General features: G+C 39.3%; 1 protein-coding gene and 1 long non-coding RNA gene across 2 annotated transcripts in view; one reads left to right on the top strand and one right to left on the bottom strand.

The window, feature by feature from the left end:
- rars1 (arginyl-tRNA synthetase 1) overlaps window positions 1-17116 on the top strand; it is a 35232-nt gene that overhangs the window by 5801 nt on the left and 12315 nt on the right. Inside the window, exons 3-12 of the mRNA XM_067608895.1 lie at window positions 152-340; window positions 927-1035; window positions 2396-2496; window positions 3350-3471; window positions 4637-4757; window positions 5793-5922; window positions 8779-8883; window positions 9474-9652; window positions 10946-11055; window positions 14467-14572. Of these exons, the coding sequence (XP_067464996.1) occupies window positions 152-340; window positions 927-1035; window positions 2396-2496; window positions 3350-3471; window positions 4637-4757; window positions 5793-5922; window positions 8779-8883; window positions 9474-9652; window positions 10946-11055; window positions 14467-14572 (1272 nt within the window). The remainder of the gene's footprint in view (window positions 1-151; window positions 341-926; window positions 1036-2395; window positions 2497-3349; window positions 3472-4636; window positions 4758-5792; window positions 5923-8778; window positions 8884-9473; window positions 9653-10945; window positions 11056-14466; window positions 14573-17116) is intronic.
- Window positions 12726-13456, bottom strand: LOC137196086 (uncharacterized). Its single transcript, XR_010931210.1, has 2 exons — window positions 13241-13456; window positions 12726-13064 (listed from the first exon to the last, which is right to left on the bottom strand). It is a non-coding gene; the product is annotated as an uncharacterized lncRNA (long non-coding RNA).

Genomic DNA, 17116 nt, shown 5'->3' with positions numbered 1-17116 from the left:
AGCTGAAAAAAAGTATGAAAACATTTATAGAAACTTTCTGGAACTATTGTAGCTGCATAGTTTTACCAAAATATGGCTTTCCTGTATTTGTGTGTTCTTCTTCCTTTATAATCATTATGTTTAGTGAAGCTGACATGTTGTGGTTCCTCAGAATCTGCAGGGGGAGAGGACTCACTGCAGTAAATCCATGATGAACATCAACCAGCGGCTCCAGGAGATTTTCGGCGAGGCCATCCGGGCGTCCTGCCCTGAGCTGGACAACCCTCCGCTGTCCGTCACGCCCAACCAGCAGGCCAAATTTGGAGACTACCAGTGCAACAGCGCCATGGCCATGGCCCAGGTCTGACCACTGAGTCTTTGATCTGAGAAAATTAGATGTAACATGGAGAGACAGTTCCTCAACTGCCTTAAATTTCAGGCCTTGATTGACCTTGGTGGGAAAGGTTTTAAAAATGTTTTTTCTCCTAATCCTTTCTTTCTAGTAACAAAACAGACCTGTGCTCAGAAAGTACAGAAGTTATTGTTCATTCGTTATGAGGCTAAATGGTTTAATATCTCATTTTTAACAGCATTAAAAGGTTTTATGGTGAATTTGATTCACCGTTGCAGCTGCTCTGATTATATTTAGAGGCTTTTCATTATAACAGTGCAGCGTTTCATATTGTTCTGTTGTGGAAAACTGCTGAATCAGCACTACTGCTGCAGTTTTGATCATCTGTGAAAATCCTTTACATCAAATTACACTTGTCAGAAGTTACCACAAGCTCATTGTTAATCTGTTGGAAGCTCTGCAGTGCTGCGTTTAAGGTTCAGTGTAGACTGCTGTTAGCTGCCTGGCAGGTCAGGAAATTAGTTGGAAATGAATGTTTGAAGCTGTTCATTTAACACATTTTAAGCCAATATATGTCTTGACTTTGTTGTTATAGATGCTGAAGGCAAAGGGGATTAAAGTCAACCCGAGGGAAATTGCAGAGAAGATCATCCAGAACCTTTCAGACAACGAGCTCATCCAGAAAACTGAAATCGCAGGACCAGGTACGGAGGCAGAAGATCTGATAATGTCAGACTTTTAATGGGAAACGTTTGAAACCAGCACTGCAGAGAGATTTCCCACAGTCACTGCTTCCTGCGCTCTTTCTGTTATTGCATTCATATTTTTGAGTTTCAAAAATGGGTGAAATATTTAATTATTTTTATATGTTTTTAAACATTACAATATTCTGGTAATATAGAACATAATGCAAATGTGGTACACGGTCCCTTCAAAGATCTAATCAGATAAAAAATAATAAAATACAGCATTTACACACAAAAACAATCATCACAACATAAAAAAAAAAACTACTGCTGCTAACAGATTATATTTTTATGATACATTTAGCAAAATAACCTGAAATTTCAGGAAGAAAATACACCTGAAAAATATTTTTAACATTCAGAAAAACGTTAATTATGAACGAAAATTAGCGAAACAACAAAACATTTCAAGAAAAAAATACATAAACATTTGTTAAAAAAAAAACAAAAAAAACACCTGGAAAAATATTGATAGAACTCAGAAATTCAAAAAAGCAAGAACAAAAAACGCCTCACAGAAATCAAATCAGTTTTTAAAAAGTCATATTTATTTTCTCATGGTTTGATAAATTTTTAAAAGAAATTGATTATTATACATCGTCAGTTGATAAAATAAAATGATGCTTAGAATTTTATTTCATCAAATAAAAAAATTTATTTGATATTTTATCAAATAAAGTTGTTTTAAAAAGCTTTGACAGCGGCACAATTTAAAAAGACAAATAACAGTTTATCTCTCCTTTAAAAAAAAAAAAAAAAATCAGTTGACAAATTTTGCAAAGAAATTGATAAAATTGAAATCTCAAAGCTTTGCATTAAAGTATAGTATAGTATTAGTGCAAAAAAATTTAACTGTTCACAGCGAAACAGTAGCTGATTTAAAGTTAAAATACTTAACATGTTTATTAAAATCAAACCCTGTTTTTTGATATTCATGTTTAACATTTTCTTCAGCAATAATCATTAAAATTTTTTTACCTTCCTATAGTCATTTTTCATTGTAAGTGGAGGAATCATTCTACCTACAGTGCAAGTGTGTTTGGTTTCAGTGTAAACAGACACACCTGTTGAACCTCTGTTATGTTTCTGAGAGATCAGAATCATCTCATTAAACCGCACCTGTCATTACCACCAGTGACCACAGGTGTCGCCAAATCACCCAGGACTGAAATCTCGAGGATTATAACTTTAATTTATCTAGATATTCAGTTACTAGATTCCTCACTGAAGCATCTGTTACATTAGTCTGTATTCTTACAGCGGTATCTGCTGCTATTCAGTCTCATCGTCTCGTGTGTGACGTCTGTTTCATCTTCAGGGTTCATCAACATCCACCTGAAGAAGATGTTTGTGTCCAAACTGTTGAGCAACCTGTTGGTCAACGGAGTTCAGCCCCCACCGCTGGCCTCCAGGAAGAAGGTTTGTCACACTGGATATGACTACATGATGATTTTGACATGTTTTGGTCTTCAGATGTATGGTCTCAGTGTGCTTTGCTTTCTGCTGTAAAGGTGATTTTTGATTCTACCACTGGGGGTCGTCAAAGTCAAAAATCTCACACACAGTGGCTTTAATCTGGATCAGAAAAAGTTTTATTTATCTTCACATGATAAAAATAAAACAGGAAACAAGTAGAGCTTATTAGATGTGTGTAAAATATTAAGATTCTTCAGATGGGAAGAGGGTGAAAAAGAGTTTTGCAGGATAGAAACAAAAAGCTACTAATGTTCTGTTTTTTTTTTAAGATTGAGAGTAAAAACTCATCCACCATTTTCACATTTAAATTGACCGACAATTCTGGTGAAACTCTGTGGTTTTGAATCTCAAAGTAGTGTTGTTATTGATAAGTGTGTTCCCATCTACCTTTTTTCCAATTAGTGCTTAGAAAAACCTAAGTAAGAACACCAGAGATTTGGGGAAAAAGGCATTTTTATGCTTGACTGAAGTGGAAAAGTTGGTATATCAATAAAAAGAAAATGCAAGAGAGAGTGCAATGGAAACTGACTTGGTGTATAAATCATGACAACCACATCAGGTATGTGTGGAGGGATGAGGAGACTGTAACGTTCCTCAAATCAATACATGAAACAAACAGAAATGTCATATTTCCATCATGTTTTCTACATGGTTTCCCATCATTTGAGCTTTGACTGCTGTTCTTTTAATGGCATCATCTTGCTTCATCACGTAATGAATTTTGGTAAAAATATGTGCTACATTTCACAGTTTTATTTATTATAGTCATGATTAACTGGTTTTGTGTGGTCATCAGGTGGTGGTGGATTTCTCCTCTCCCAACATCGCCAAAGAGATGCACGTGGGTCACCTGCGCTCCACCATCATCGGGGACAGTATGTGTCGGCTGTTTGAGTTTCTGGGCTACGATGTTCTCAGGTCAGTTCAGTCACACAACCTGCATCTGAAACATGATCACAGCGCTAAGCTACGTTAGCCCCACTATTCAGCATCCCTTGAACTGTGCATAAATAATGCTTTAAAAGGGCAGTAAAGGACAGGTTCATAAGTTTTAGGTCAGGAGTCTAAATGAACATTGAAACCTGTTTTTCTTGCTGTAATCATTCCTCCTGTTCATACTGACCAGATCCTTTCAAAATCCAAAATGTAAAAGTTTATCTGAAGCTAATATGAAGCTTCAGCGTCCAAATGAGTCAAATCAAGCAGATATCTTTCAACGTTACAGTCTTTTTAGTGTCAAAGTCCCTCTTTTTGTTACTATACTTCCACCTGCAGCTCAACAGGGAAACACAAAGAGGGAATTTGATGCTAAAAAGACTGTAAATGTGTCAGATATCCACTTGATATGAATAACTTAGACTGCTGAAGCTGAATAGAAGCTTCACATCAACTTTTAAATGACTGTGTGGACACACTGTGGATTTTGGCCTCCATCACTTACATCGAAAGCATCTTTTAATATCCAGTATGAACAGGAGGAATGATTCCAGTGAGGAAAACCTCTTTCACTGACCATATGGACACCTGACTGTTGTTTTAAGACACACTTGAAAAACTGTGAACCTGTCCTTAAATGTTTCTCTGACTCTAGCTCTGTAGCCATACTAGCAGCATCATGAGATATATACGCCTTTGATCAGTCTAAGCTGTACTCTGTCGGTCTCAGCTGTGCTTTGATCTCAGTGCTACCTTAAGATGTTGGCATACTAACGAGCAGCCTACAGTTAGCATTAACATGTATATTAGCATCTATTATCTGTTGGTAAACTTGCTGACATTTAGCATGTAACCCTCTATTATATGTTAACATATGTTTTAGTCTTTTGAAACTATGAGTATCACAGCAATTTCCAGAGAAATGTGACCTAGTTTTCACAATTCCTCATCTTGGACCAAAGCGTTGATGAAGGGTAGTTCTTGACCTGATGTTGGAGTGAGAATAAAGGAGTTACAGTCATCACTTGGCAGCTTTGAGTTCAGACTGTAGCAGGGCCAAAATCCCCTAAACTATGTCCTCAAATTTACAAAGTAATCAAGTCGAGAATGTTGTTGTAGAGTTGTTGTGACTGGTTGTTATTCTCAGGTTGAACCATGTGGGAGACTGGGGGACCCAGTTCGGGATGCTGATCGCCCACCTGCAGGATAAATTCCCAAACTACCTGACCGTCTCTCCGCCCATCAGTGACCTGCAGGCCTTCTACAAAGTTAGTTAAATCTCCATCTGTCTCTCTCTGTGTGTTCCCACTGCCGCTCACTGTCTGAATCCACAGAGATAAAAACAAGAAATGTTGGTATAAAACTTTCATGCTTGGATTATTCTGACCATAAATGTCAAGATAATCATACTTTCCTGAAATACTATCAGTGGAAAAACCCATATTAGACACAAAAAGAATATCGTTATCCATCTTAAAACATGTCTAGAGAGGATCTTTAACTCACAGTTACTGTCACTCATATTAAGTTTAATACTAGTCGCTGTATGTTTCAACGTTTGAAGAAGGAAGTGAAGCTATTGTTGTCTTCTGGTAGCATAACACCTACATATGTGATGGTTCGATTCAATCAGAAAATGTATCTGCAACTATTTTGGTAATCATTTAATCGTAATGCAAAACGTTTATAGTTTCCAGCTTCTTAATTGTTTGCTGCTTTTCTTCATCATACATGATAGTAAACTAAATATCTTAACGTTTTAGACTCTCGATCGGACAGAACGAGCTATTTAAAGACGTCACGTTGGGCTTCAGGAAATGTTGATGTGCATTTTTTACCATTTTATAGACCAAACTCGAATAATCATGTATATAATCGTCACATTGAGCGATAGTGAAAATAATCCTCAGTTGCAGCCCTTAAATTCCTGCACGGTTGTTTGCATGTTGTGTGTCATGTTAATCTATATCTGAAGAGTCATCTATCATAGTTTTTATTGCATGCGAAGTTCACAGAGGGGAAAATAGTTTAATGAGTAATGGAAGAATGAAAGAGAAACTTTTGACGGTTAATGTGAGTTATAAAACAGTAAAGGAGAAAATTCTGTGCTGTTAAAGCTCTTTGCAGCCGTAATATCGTCTGAATCCTTTCTGCTGTCGTCCTCCCTCATTTCTCTCCACACCTCATTTACTTCTAACATCATCCTCCCTTCTCTTATTTGCTTTATTGTCTTTCTCTGCCCACATCTTCCCCTCATTTTTCCTCCTCCTCCTCCTCCTCCTCCTCCTCTCTCTCTCCATCAGGAGTCTAAGAAGCGCTTCGACGAGGAGGAGGACTTTAAGAAGCGAGCGTACCAGTGTGTCGTCAGACTGCAGAGCAAAGAGCCCGACTTCATCAAAGCCTGGAACCTCATCTGTGACGTTTCCAGGGGAGGTAGACTGGATATGATTTTTATCTGTGTGTGACTACATGAAGGAATAATCCACCTTAAAATCCATCCACAGCTTTCTTCTGTGACACCACATGCTATTTCTGGTAGTTTATTAGCAGCAGATTGTTCAGTGAAGGAAATATATCATAGAAAATTTGTCTCAGAGACCAGTTTTTACACCATTTACATGCACTTAAGTAACCAGAGGACTGTTGCTTAGATACAACAGATAGACGTCTAAATTCATCCGTTGCACAAAGCGGTTTAGTTCTTGACTATCTTAAGTAGGACGACTGTACAATGAATTCTGGGTAAATTAAGACCTTTTTCAAAACAAATAAAATGGTCAACCAGTGACTTCATCCAACCACTCAGCTCCGTTTACCCCAGCAGAATATATGTGTCTTCTGGAGGAATTCAACAGTTACAAGGACATTTTACTTGGAAAATTTAGTGAAGAGTGTAACAATAAGACGCAAAGAAAGAAATGTTTCCCCCCTTTTTTTGTTTGGTGCTACTGGTCAGTTGGTGTCAACGGTTGTTACCATGGTAACATGGGTCTTAGGCCTGAGTTAGCCTGGGGGGTAAGGTGTCTAGTTTTTTTTGCTTAACGTTAGTCTTTATTTTTGTGAAACAGTCTAAATTGCATTAGACTAATCTATGAGCAAAATGAAGACTGGCCTAACGCTACAGACCAGTCAGAAATACCTTTGTGAAACCGGCACCAGGTTATTGTGAATCCACGTATACATGCAGCAGATCAGTAACCAGACTTCTCTAAACCTGTGACGATTTTAACTGTATTAGTGATAGTGACTTTCATTTTATCTGTGTCTGTGTTACAGCAGACAGACAAAACCTTTTTTAGTGTGTGAATTTAACAAATACTCAAATATTCAGCAGTAGTAACTCAGACTTCTACAGGCTACTTTGTTTTAGTTTCTGCTTTAGTCAAACTTTGGATGGAATTACTTTAAATACGAGGACAAATCGCTCTGTGTAATCTCTCTCTTAGTTTCGCTGTCTGCAGTCTTTTGTTACGCACGATTAGGAACCTGCTCACGTGTGCACATGGCAGATAAATCGGGGTTCTTCAGGAGAAGTCTCGCTGGGGAAACCAGGTTTCTCTAATCCCCTACACTGATTACAGAAACCAGGTTTCTTGTTTACATGGCAGTTAACAAATCTGCTTAATCCACAGCTACTTAAATGCATGTAAACGCACTGATTGTGTTTCAGAAAATAGACCAGAATGCAGCAACTGAACTGTTTTGAATTATCTTGACTTTTGTTGTTACTATGACTACTAATCTGTAATGATAATCTGAAATTTGCAGCTTTGGGTGCATTTTTAGGGGTTGTTGAAAAACTGGGCATGATTTAAAATCCAATCTTAGTCCTTTTATAACAGTTTCAGTTTGATTTTACTTACTAAAATCTCTGTAAACAGTGTCATCTCGCTGTCCAACCACCAAAATCCAGATGAGAGAAGCTCTGAGTTTATGTTAATATGTTCATCTGAGTCGCCTTCAGTTATCACAGTGCAGTCTCAGTAATGAAGGTTAACAGCGGTATGCCCTGGGTTTTGCCTGTCAGGCAACATACACGCTCCCCTATTTCGGGACTCCCTCAAAACTTGGTATTCCACCCGGGGGGGCGGTGCTTTATGTCCTGCGTCACTCCGTGTCGTGTGCCTGATGTGTGTTATCATCTCATCAGCTCGCGTTGGATCGTCTCGTCACTTTACGGATAAGCCAGCGAAGCTGTAACCTAAAAATATGTTTATTAATCTAATCTTTGCCTCAATCCCAACATTAAACCTGCAGGAGATCTCACACCTAAATGTAACTTCAAACAGAGATCATTTTTGATTTTTTTTGTGATCATCAGTTTACAAAGATACTTAGATTTTTGCTCCTTGTACTTCTGGCACGGCTGCAACCGCGACTAGACGTCCCTGCAGATTTGATTTGATAAATTCTCAAATTGACCATCATAACGTAATACTGGAAAATATGTACAACTAAATAATGCTAAAATATGTTGACATTTAGATGGACTAAACTATGTCCAATAAAACTAGTCCATACGTTGCCACTCAGTCCTACTTCTCATTTTCATCAAACCAAAATAATTCAGGATGCACACAGGTTATCATATAAAGTAGCCTACAATCAAACTAAGTGCACTCCACCTTCCTCACTTACCTACTTCTGTTGCCAGGGGTTGGATACCTCTTCTCAGGTGACATAGAACAAGGTTCCACACCAAAAGGTTTCTGTTTGATCTATTTGAGGCTCCTTAGCATGGAAAAGTTTGGGAACTCCTCACCAAACTACATTTCAGTTGGTGCAATCACCATGTTGCAACTCCTTGAGTCTCATAATGTGGATATATTAGTGTTTGTCATTAAAAGTAACTGTCTTACAAGATGTTCAGCCCATATGGGCTTACAAGGCTTCCATGTACAGAGATGCAAGACCAAATATACAAATTATAGGAATACTTTAACAGAATATTATGTATACATTCATATATGACATACATGTGCACAAATAACCTCTCATATTGAATATGTGTATGACATTTTTGTGTAATACCATTATTATTATGGAAAGCATGATAAGCAACTTAATCGTGTGTTAATTGCTGGATGACAATTATATAAATTAAGACACTTCTGAAACCAAACCTCTGACCTGAAAATGCATCACAAAAACAACCTTTAAAACAAACTTTTGTAACTTTTCATGTGTTAAATCAGTTTCAGGCTTTTTTCCATCGTTGTTTTCTTGATTTCAGAATCTTAAATTGGTCTTAAAACAAACTAACATGAATGTTGCTTGTTTGCGTTTCAGAGTTTCAGAAGGTTTACGACTGCCTGGAAGTCCGACTCATCGAGAGAGGAGAATCGTACTACCAGGACATGATGACGGAGGTGGTGAAGGAGTTTGAGCAGAGAGGTCAGTGTGCAGCAGGTCAAAGGTCAAAGTGGGAACACCTGGACACTCAGGACCTATTAGGAAGAGAGAGAGAGGAGTGGCAGAAGAAGCTATTATACAAACTGAAGTGAAGTCTGCTTCTCAAATGGATCGTTATTTCAGGGAAACTAGAAAAGTTTAAAATGTATTGAGGCTTAAGTCTCCCAGAATTGAAGTCCTTGTTGTCTCTGCATGGTATTTAATGTGTTTCTTTGGGTATTGTGGTTATTTGAAGCATTTTTGCATCAATATTCTTACATTCTTTGATTCATTGCAGTCTGTAGTTACCTGACTTGACCACCAGGGGGCAATATTGTCTCATAAATGTCCTCTATCAAATCCTAACTGTTTTTATTTCACTCTCCATTCCCTGTTTTTCTGCATTTCTTTCCCTCATCCCTCATTTCACTCATCTCCTTTTTCTTTTTTTTCCTCTCCAATGATTCTCCAACCTACATTATTACTGTCTTTTTTTGTGATGACTATCATTTTATCATTTTCCTCTCTCTCTCTCTCATTTCCATCCCTCCTTCTCTCACGTCCTCCTCATCCATCTATCCGTCCCCCCGCAGGCCTGATGGAGCTGGACGAGGGTCGTAAGATCGTCTTCGCCCCGGGTCAGTCCATCCCCCTCACCATCGTCAAGTCTGACGGCGGCTACACCTACGACACGTCGGACCTCGCGGCCCTGCGTCAGCGAGTCTTCCAGGAGAAAGCCGACATCATCATCTACGTCACGGACAGCGGACAGGTGGGTGGAGAGAGAGAGATAATGTGGATGTTCAGATAGAAGAGACTAAAAACAGAAACCTAAGAAAAAAATACCAACAGTTAAAATCTAAAGTGTTCAGTCCTGTTCTTCAAGAAGCAGAAACTTCTGATCTTTCTTTCAAGGGTGAAGGAGGAGAACAGCATGGAGGTCAAACAGTTGATTAATACCTTAATACATTTGTACCGTGCAGGAATAAAATGTATTATTCTAGAGACAGCTGTGCTCTAGTCGATGCAGGAGTTTCTGTAGCACACTGGTGCTAGGAGAGACTCAACAGACAGCTATGACCTGCACAACTGGGGGTCACGTTACTGACGGAGACAGCCGAAGGCGGCGGTAGACATGTTTTCGGTAGCTTTGCTAGCTTGTGTAGCTGCGTTTCTTTATTGTTGTAGCCAACCTCCCCTCCAAAATTTGACATCATATCAGTGTGTTTCAGAAGCAGGCGGAAGAGAAATTGATTTGTTTAGCGGTCCAATCATAAACAAGGAGCTGCACAGTCTCGACCGCGATGTTTCACATTTTGAGAGGTACGAGCCGGATCCAAGTGTGTTTGCAGAGCTCAGAGCGAGAAGCATGCCTTATACTTTACCAGAAGAGAAGAAGGCGGTGGCGGTGTAAAGGTTAGAGAAGTGACCGGAAGGATACATCCGGGTGGGGAAAAAGTGGAAAAAGCAGCACTTGTCCCTCCCTCATTACCACCACTGAGGTGCCTTTGAGCAAGACCTTTAACCCAAAAACTGCTCCAGTGGAGCTGCTCAGTGGCCGGCAGGTCAGACTGTGGTTGTACTGAGAAGCTTCCAGGTGTGAATGTGATCAGTGCAATCCTGCAAGAAAAAAGGCTTCCTCTCAGTGAAACTTCCCTGAATAAATAAATAAAGGTTTTCAAATGTTCCCTCACACACTCGCGCTGCTGCAGGCAGGAGAGAAAAGAAAGGATCTGCGTTTGATCGAGTTTATTTTAGTTGACACTGAACTATTAAAATATTCCTGAATTGACCTCTCTAGACTGAAAAATAAAGCCAGTGTCTGTCTAAACGTTAAAGAAGTCCCTAAAGGACTTGATATACTCCGAAATTAACACAGACATGTACGCATTCGTGCACACAGCTCTGCCTATACTTCATTAGTGTGTGTGTGTGACTGGTCAGGAAGCAGTTTAGTTCCAGGCAGCAGTGACATATAGAAAGTCCTGTCCTTATCTGGAAAAATGACCATGGCATTTATGTTATATGTCACTGATCGTGTATGTGTGTGTGCTTTCACTTGCAGGCCACACACTTCCAGGTAGTGTTTGCTGCGGCTCAGATGATTGGCTGGTACAACCCCCAGGTGACCCGGGTGGAGCACGCAGGCTTCGGAGTGGTGTTGGGAGAAGACAAGTGAGTTAAAACACACAGATGTGACTCTCTGTGACATCGCTGCAAACAAAAACACCAGAATTTTGTCTGAAAAAAAATCCACTGAGAGTCGACTGAACTCGGCTGCTGACTGACGACGTGACCTCCCTGAACTCCAGAGCGCTGAGAACAAATTTATGAGCTTAGATATTTTAGATCCATAAGAAAGCATCAAAAAATCAATAAAAAATGTATACAGTTCAGTTTTTAACAAGGTACACAGAAAAACAATAGAAAAGCAGTTACACCCAACAAAACACCACATGAGAAAGAAAGAAATACAACAAACTGAAATATTTAGCGTCAATAGTCACAAAAGTTCTAGTATCTTATATCACGCTGATTCCAAAGTTGTAGGCGCTTATAAATTAAATCTACAGCAGCTATATTTAGCTATATGAAGACTGGAAACGGGGGTAAACGTCTAGCCTACCAACACACCATCTCTGAAGCTCATTATTAATCGTAAATGTGCAAGTTTGAAGTCTAGTTTGAACTCCTCCATCCTCCGTCACAATGAGTTATTTTAGTTTACATTGAGCTCATTAGTTGTTAAGTCGTGTTTTATTAAAAACTGAGGGCAAGGTTGTATTATTCTATCATAGGAGGTCCTGTAAGGCTGCAACCTACTATTATTTTCAATATCAATTATTTTCTTTAATCATCTATTGATTGTTCATTGTATAAAATGTTAGAAAATAGTGAAAACTACAGATCATTATTCCCTAAAGTTAACATGTGTAGATGAATTTTTGTCATAAACACAAAGATTTTGAGTTTAATATCATGGAAACTAAGAAAATATTCTCTCTTTTTTGGCATTTTTGCTTTAAAAAATGACTTGAATGATTCATCACTTATTAAAATTGTTGCCAGTTATTTTTCTGTAAATCGACCATGTGTACAACCATGTATAGTTGGGGGGGTCACCGGGGGCCTCAGCAAATTTTTGCCCCGGGTCCCCACAGGAGGTAAATGCGGCCATGTTCAACAGGAACCCTTAAACTTTATGTCCAAATTCAAGTCTTAACGATCAAAAATAGTCGGTGTGTGTTTTTATTTAGAGGATCTGGTGTTTACTGTGTGTGTGACTGCGACACTGAACTCAACCCCGCGAGCGTTAAAGACAAATAACGGTTTAACTCGACTCCAAATCACTGTCATCAGAGCAGCGGCAAAGACGAGCAGCGTCTCAGACGTCTCCACCGCCACACTATAATCATCTGGATGTCCTTCACGGTATCTTTATCACCTCTGCTACATGTTTTTATTACATTTATTATCGGACATAAACCCAGTATTTTACTACACGGCTTCCATTGACAAGGAAGGAAAATATACAGACGAGGCAGAGACGTTATTACTCAGCATGTGAGGAGCAGATTAGCTCTTCGCTCCTTCCTGTCCAATTTCTTCATCTTTAGTCTTCTTCTTCTCCTCTTCCTTCCTCTTCTTGTCCCCCTCCCTTCACCCCTTTTATCTTCTCCTCCTCCACCCTCTTCTTCATCTTCTCCTTCAACTCCTCATTGCTTTTTTTTTCTTCTTTGGTTGGTAGTTCTTCTTACCATCTTCCTCCTCCAATTTCTCCCCATCCTCCTCCTCGTTCTCCTTCACCTCCTTCTCCTCGTCTTTCCTCTACTTTTCCTTTCTCTAAGTCTTCTTCTCCTTCTCTTCCTCCTCATCCTCCCGGTCGTTCTCGTTCTCCTCCTTCTTCTCGTCCTTCTTCTTCTTCTCCTTTTTCTAAATTCTTCTTCTCCTTTTCTTCCTCCTCACATTCCCTCTCCTCCTCTCTTTTTCTACTTCTCCTTTTTCTAAATCTCCCTCTCTTCCTCCTCAAATTCCTCCTCATCCTCCCTGTCTTTCTCGTTTTCCTTTTTCTTGTCCTTCATTTCCTTCTACTTCTCCATTTCTTAATTCTTCTTCTCCTCCTTCTTGTCCTTCTTCTACTTCTCCTGTTTCTAATTCTTCTCCTCCTCCACCTTGTTCACCTTCTCGTTCTCTTCCTTCTTCTCATCCTTCTTCTTCTCCTTTTTCTAAATTCTTCTTCTCCTTTTCTTCCTCCTCATCCTCCCTGTCTTTCTTGTTTTCCTTTTTCTTGTCCTTCATTTCCTTCCACTTCTCCATTTCTTAATTCTTCTTCTCCTCCTTCTTCTTCTTCTTCTTCTACAAATCCTCCTCACCCTCCATCCTCCACCTTCTCCTCATTCTTCTAATTCTTCTCCTTCTCTTCCTCCTTCCCTTTCACCTCATCCTCCATCGTTCTCCTTATCCTCCTCCTTCCCCTGCTTCTTCTCCCTCTCCTCCTCCTTCTAATTCTTCCTCTCCTTCTCTTCCTCCTCAAATTCCTCCTCATCCTCCCTGTTGTTCTCCCTCTCCCCTTCCTTTTTTTCTAAATCTTCTTCTCCAATTCCTACATCTTCTCCTTTTTTCTAATTCTCCTTCTCTTCCTCCTCAAATTCCTCCTCATCCTCCTTGTCGTTCTCCTTCTACTTCTCATCCTTTCTCTACATCTTCCTCTCCTTCCTCTTCCTCCTCTACTTCCCCTCCGTTTCGTCTTGTTTGTTTAATCCAAACAAAAAGCAGATAAAATGATGAAGCACATCACTTGTTTTCAACTGGGACGTTTTGTATATTTTTAACTGCCATGATCCCAGTTTGCCGTCCCAGTTGAAGCGTTTGTACCGACAGTTACAGGAACGGACGTGTCTTTCCTGGTCTATTATTTATTTCCTTTTTATAGTAAGCAGTGATTACTGTGTGGCTGATAGTTGAGCACGCTCTATAATTTGAACACTATCTGTCACGCTGTTGTTTTTTCCTAATCAATCGTCCAGAGAAGAAGAGCCGGGGCACAGGCAGGGGGTTGACGTTACGCTTCGCAGAGGCCGTAACTAAGTGCTGCTAAACGCCCCGCGGTAACCTGAGGGGGCGTAAATTGGCCCCACAATGTCTGCGCTACTCCAAACTCCATTAGAAATTTATCATGGTGTTTTCATAATTGCTCACCCAGACAATAAGAGCTTAACGCAGCCACGGGGGGAGCCGTTAAAGCTGCGAGTAAACAGGGAAGAAAAGGGGGGTTATTAAATGTTTGGCTCGTGTTCTGTTTGTAACGCTCATCTGATTTGCTTGATTGTATAAAATGTATCGCCCCGAGGCGTCGGCAAGCTTGATGTAATCTAATAGTTTGCTGTCATGATAATTATTGCCGACCTCAGTACCTGTTGGAAAGTTCTGTTTCTCTTTCAGTCCAACCTGCTCTCAGCACTAAAACTCTGCACCGTCTGGTAATCGAGTGTTTTGTTTCCCAGCTGGTGTGTTTCAGGCATTCATGTGTTTGTGAAGCGAGTTCACCACTAACCCGACTCTTAACTTTTGTTTCCTGCCGCTCAGGAAGAAGTTTAAGACTCGGTCTGGAGACACGGTGAGGCTGATGGACCTGCTGGAGGAGGGACTGAAGAGATCCATGGACAAACTGAAAGAGAAGGAGAGAGACAAGGTGAGAGAGTCAGAATTTACTGTAGAAACGAGGGCTGAACACACAGACCTGATACACATCTCCTTAGATCTGGAGTGACTTACACTATTCAAGGCTATAAATATCTCTGATGTCCCAATAAATGGATAATCGTCAATAAATCCCCTTTGAAGATTTTTATTTTTTTTTAAGAGATGTTCCTAATAACTGCAGATGTTGCCTCATAATCATCACATTTTAAGCTTCCTGCAGTTTCAAAGTAATCCAGTTTTTTTTTTTTAACTCTCTTAACTGCCCAAACTTGTCATAAATCGCTTATCGTGTTAAAAATTGAGTTTGTGGGTGAGTTTAACTCGCAAAAATGTGAAAATGTAGCACCAAAATAATCCTATAAACCTCTTACTAAACTGGCAGCCATGATGATGATGATGATGATGATGATATGGGGAACAGAAGTTTGTTTGGGTTATATATTTTTATTTTAGTTGATTGCAGTATCGTATTTAAACTCTTGTCTGTTCATGACTGTACGACAGCTCTGAAGTTTAGTTTGTACTTTGTTCATAAATTGATGAATGACACTAATTTTCTTAAATCTGACCTGTTGTCAATCATATAAAGAGTTTAGTCTTGTTTGGCTTTGTTCATTGATCTGTTGTGTTATGTTTCAACAATTTAAAAAAAAAAAGAAAGAAAATGCTCCGACATGGGACAAATGACTGTTTAACAAGAGGAAATGGAAATAATTGAAAAGCAGGAAGTATTAATAACCTCAAAGTGGAAATAAACAAAATTCAATAACTGAAATACAAGCCGGAAGATTCCGGTTTCACTTTACAACGTTCAGTCATTAAACTCCGTCTCTGTTCTCAGTAACTGCTCTTCTGTTGTCCTGACTTTTCATCAAACGCCACCAAGAGGTCAAATAAGAAAACAAACTAAAAAAAAAGAAAGAAAAACTTCTGCACCGACGGTATAAGGAGAGTAAAAATAAAAATGAATCTGCCACTATTTTTGAAATTGAATAATAGTTTCAGTCAAATATTTACTGGTTTCAGCTCCACAGATGTGATGATTTAATACTTTCCTTTGTTATACTGTACGTTACGTAACCTTTGACTCTGGCATTTTTCAGTATTGTCTGATATTTTACTGACAAAATGATGAGAGAAAATAATCATAAGTTGCAGCACTAGTCTCGCTTCTTTTTTGGAGACGAAAGAAGAGAAAACAAACGATAAACTGCAACACCTCAAGACTTACAGTGTTTTGAATGCTTTAAATGGCTTCGGTGAATATTTAACTCTATATTAAAACTCTCTGACTGTCTTTTATTTCTGGACACTTCCTGCTGTTTCATATCCAATCATCTGCAGGAGATCTGCTTTATTTTACTGATTTCTCCTCAGAATAATTGATAAAACTTAATGCAGAGACCCTCCTCTGTTACAGCTCACTGGAATCACTTCTGAAACTTATTCCAGCTTGTATAGGAAATACTTTATATCAGTATTACGTGTCAAATGTTTGATAAGCAGCCGTTTAATCAGAGGGACACCATCCAGCGAGCGGCTCATTATTTGCGGGTTTGGCTTCACCCTGATGAGGCTTATTTTACAGTAATGACCGTCTCCCTCTACTGCAGCCGTTATTCCGCTCTCATCCTGCACAAGCCGAACCTTTCAAAACATTTCCCTTCTCATCTGCGGAGCTCCGAGGACGACTCGACGGCGTGCGGTCTCTCTCAAACTCTAGCTTTTTATTCTTCACTTTCTCTCCTCCGTCTTTTTCATCATCCTCCCCTTTTTCTTCCTGCATCCTCGTGTGTGTGTGTGTGTGTGTGTGAGTGAGCTCGAAGCTTTTTCTGAGTGTTTGTTTTTTGCTTTTCATCCCTGGAAACTGGTTCGTCTCTGTCGTTCTCGGACAGACTGAACTATTTGGATGTGGATCATGCTTAAGTTCTAATCATTGGCCGACAGCACTGAATAGACTTTGTTTAACTCAGAAAATCATAAAACTTTAAGACCTGGACAAACACAATCCTGGCACTCTATACCTGAAACCTGGGTTTAACATGAAGGGAGCATTTTCACATTTTCTTCAGCAAACATGTAGGAAACGTGGGTAGAACAGACTCATCAGATCTCATGTTGGACTCAAAGTTTTTTGTTTTGTTTGCTAAAAAAGTGAGAATAAATCAGACAAATAAAGGCGACAGAATCTGAGGCTGCAGTGTTGAGATTTGGACCGTTTAACGTGGGAGCCCTGTTTAAGTTTAAAAGAAGTTTTAAAAGAATTTTAAGAGAACAAGTCTTGACACTGTTTAACATTTGGCATCAAAACAGGATGTAAATCACAGAAAATCACATAAAGCAGAATATGTCCCGTTTTTAAAAATGTAGCCACATATTATGTTAGTGACGTAAAAGCCTTCGTTTTGCAAGTATTTGGTAATGAAGCAAGATCTCAGAAATTAAAATTTTGACCCGATTTTGACCAAATTCCCAGTCCTCCCAGTAGTCGTTGAGATATTTCGGAGCGATGGCTCGTCAAACTGCCATCCTT

Source organism: Thunnus thynnus, chromosome 13, assembly GCF_963924715.1.
Source record: "Thunnus thynnus chromosome 13, fThuThy2.1, whole genome shotgun sequence".
NCBI lineage: Eukaryota > Metazoa > Chordata > Actinopteri > Scombriformes > Scombridae > Thunnus > Thunnus thynnus.
The sequence above is the reverse complement of the archived record's forward strand: the minus strand, read 5'-3'. Positions and strand labels throughout refer to the sequence as shown.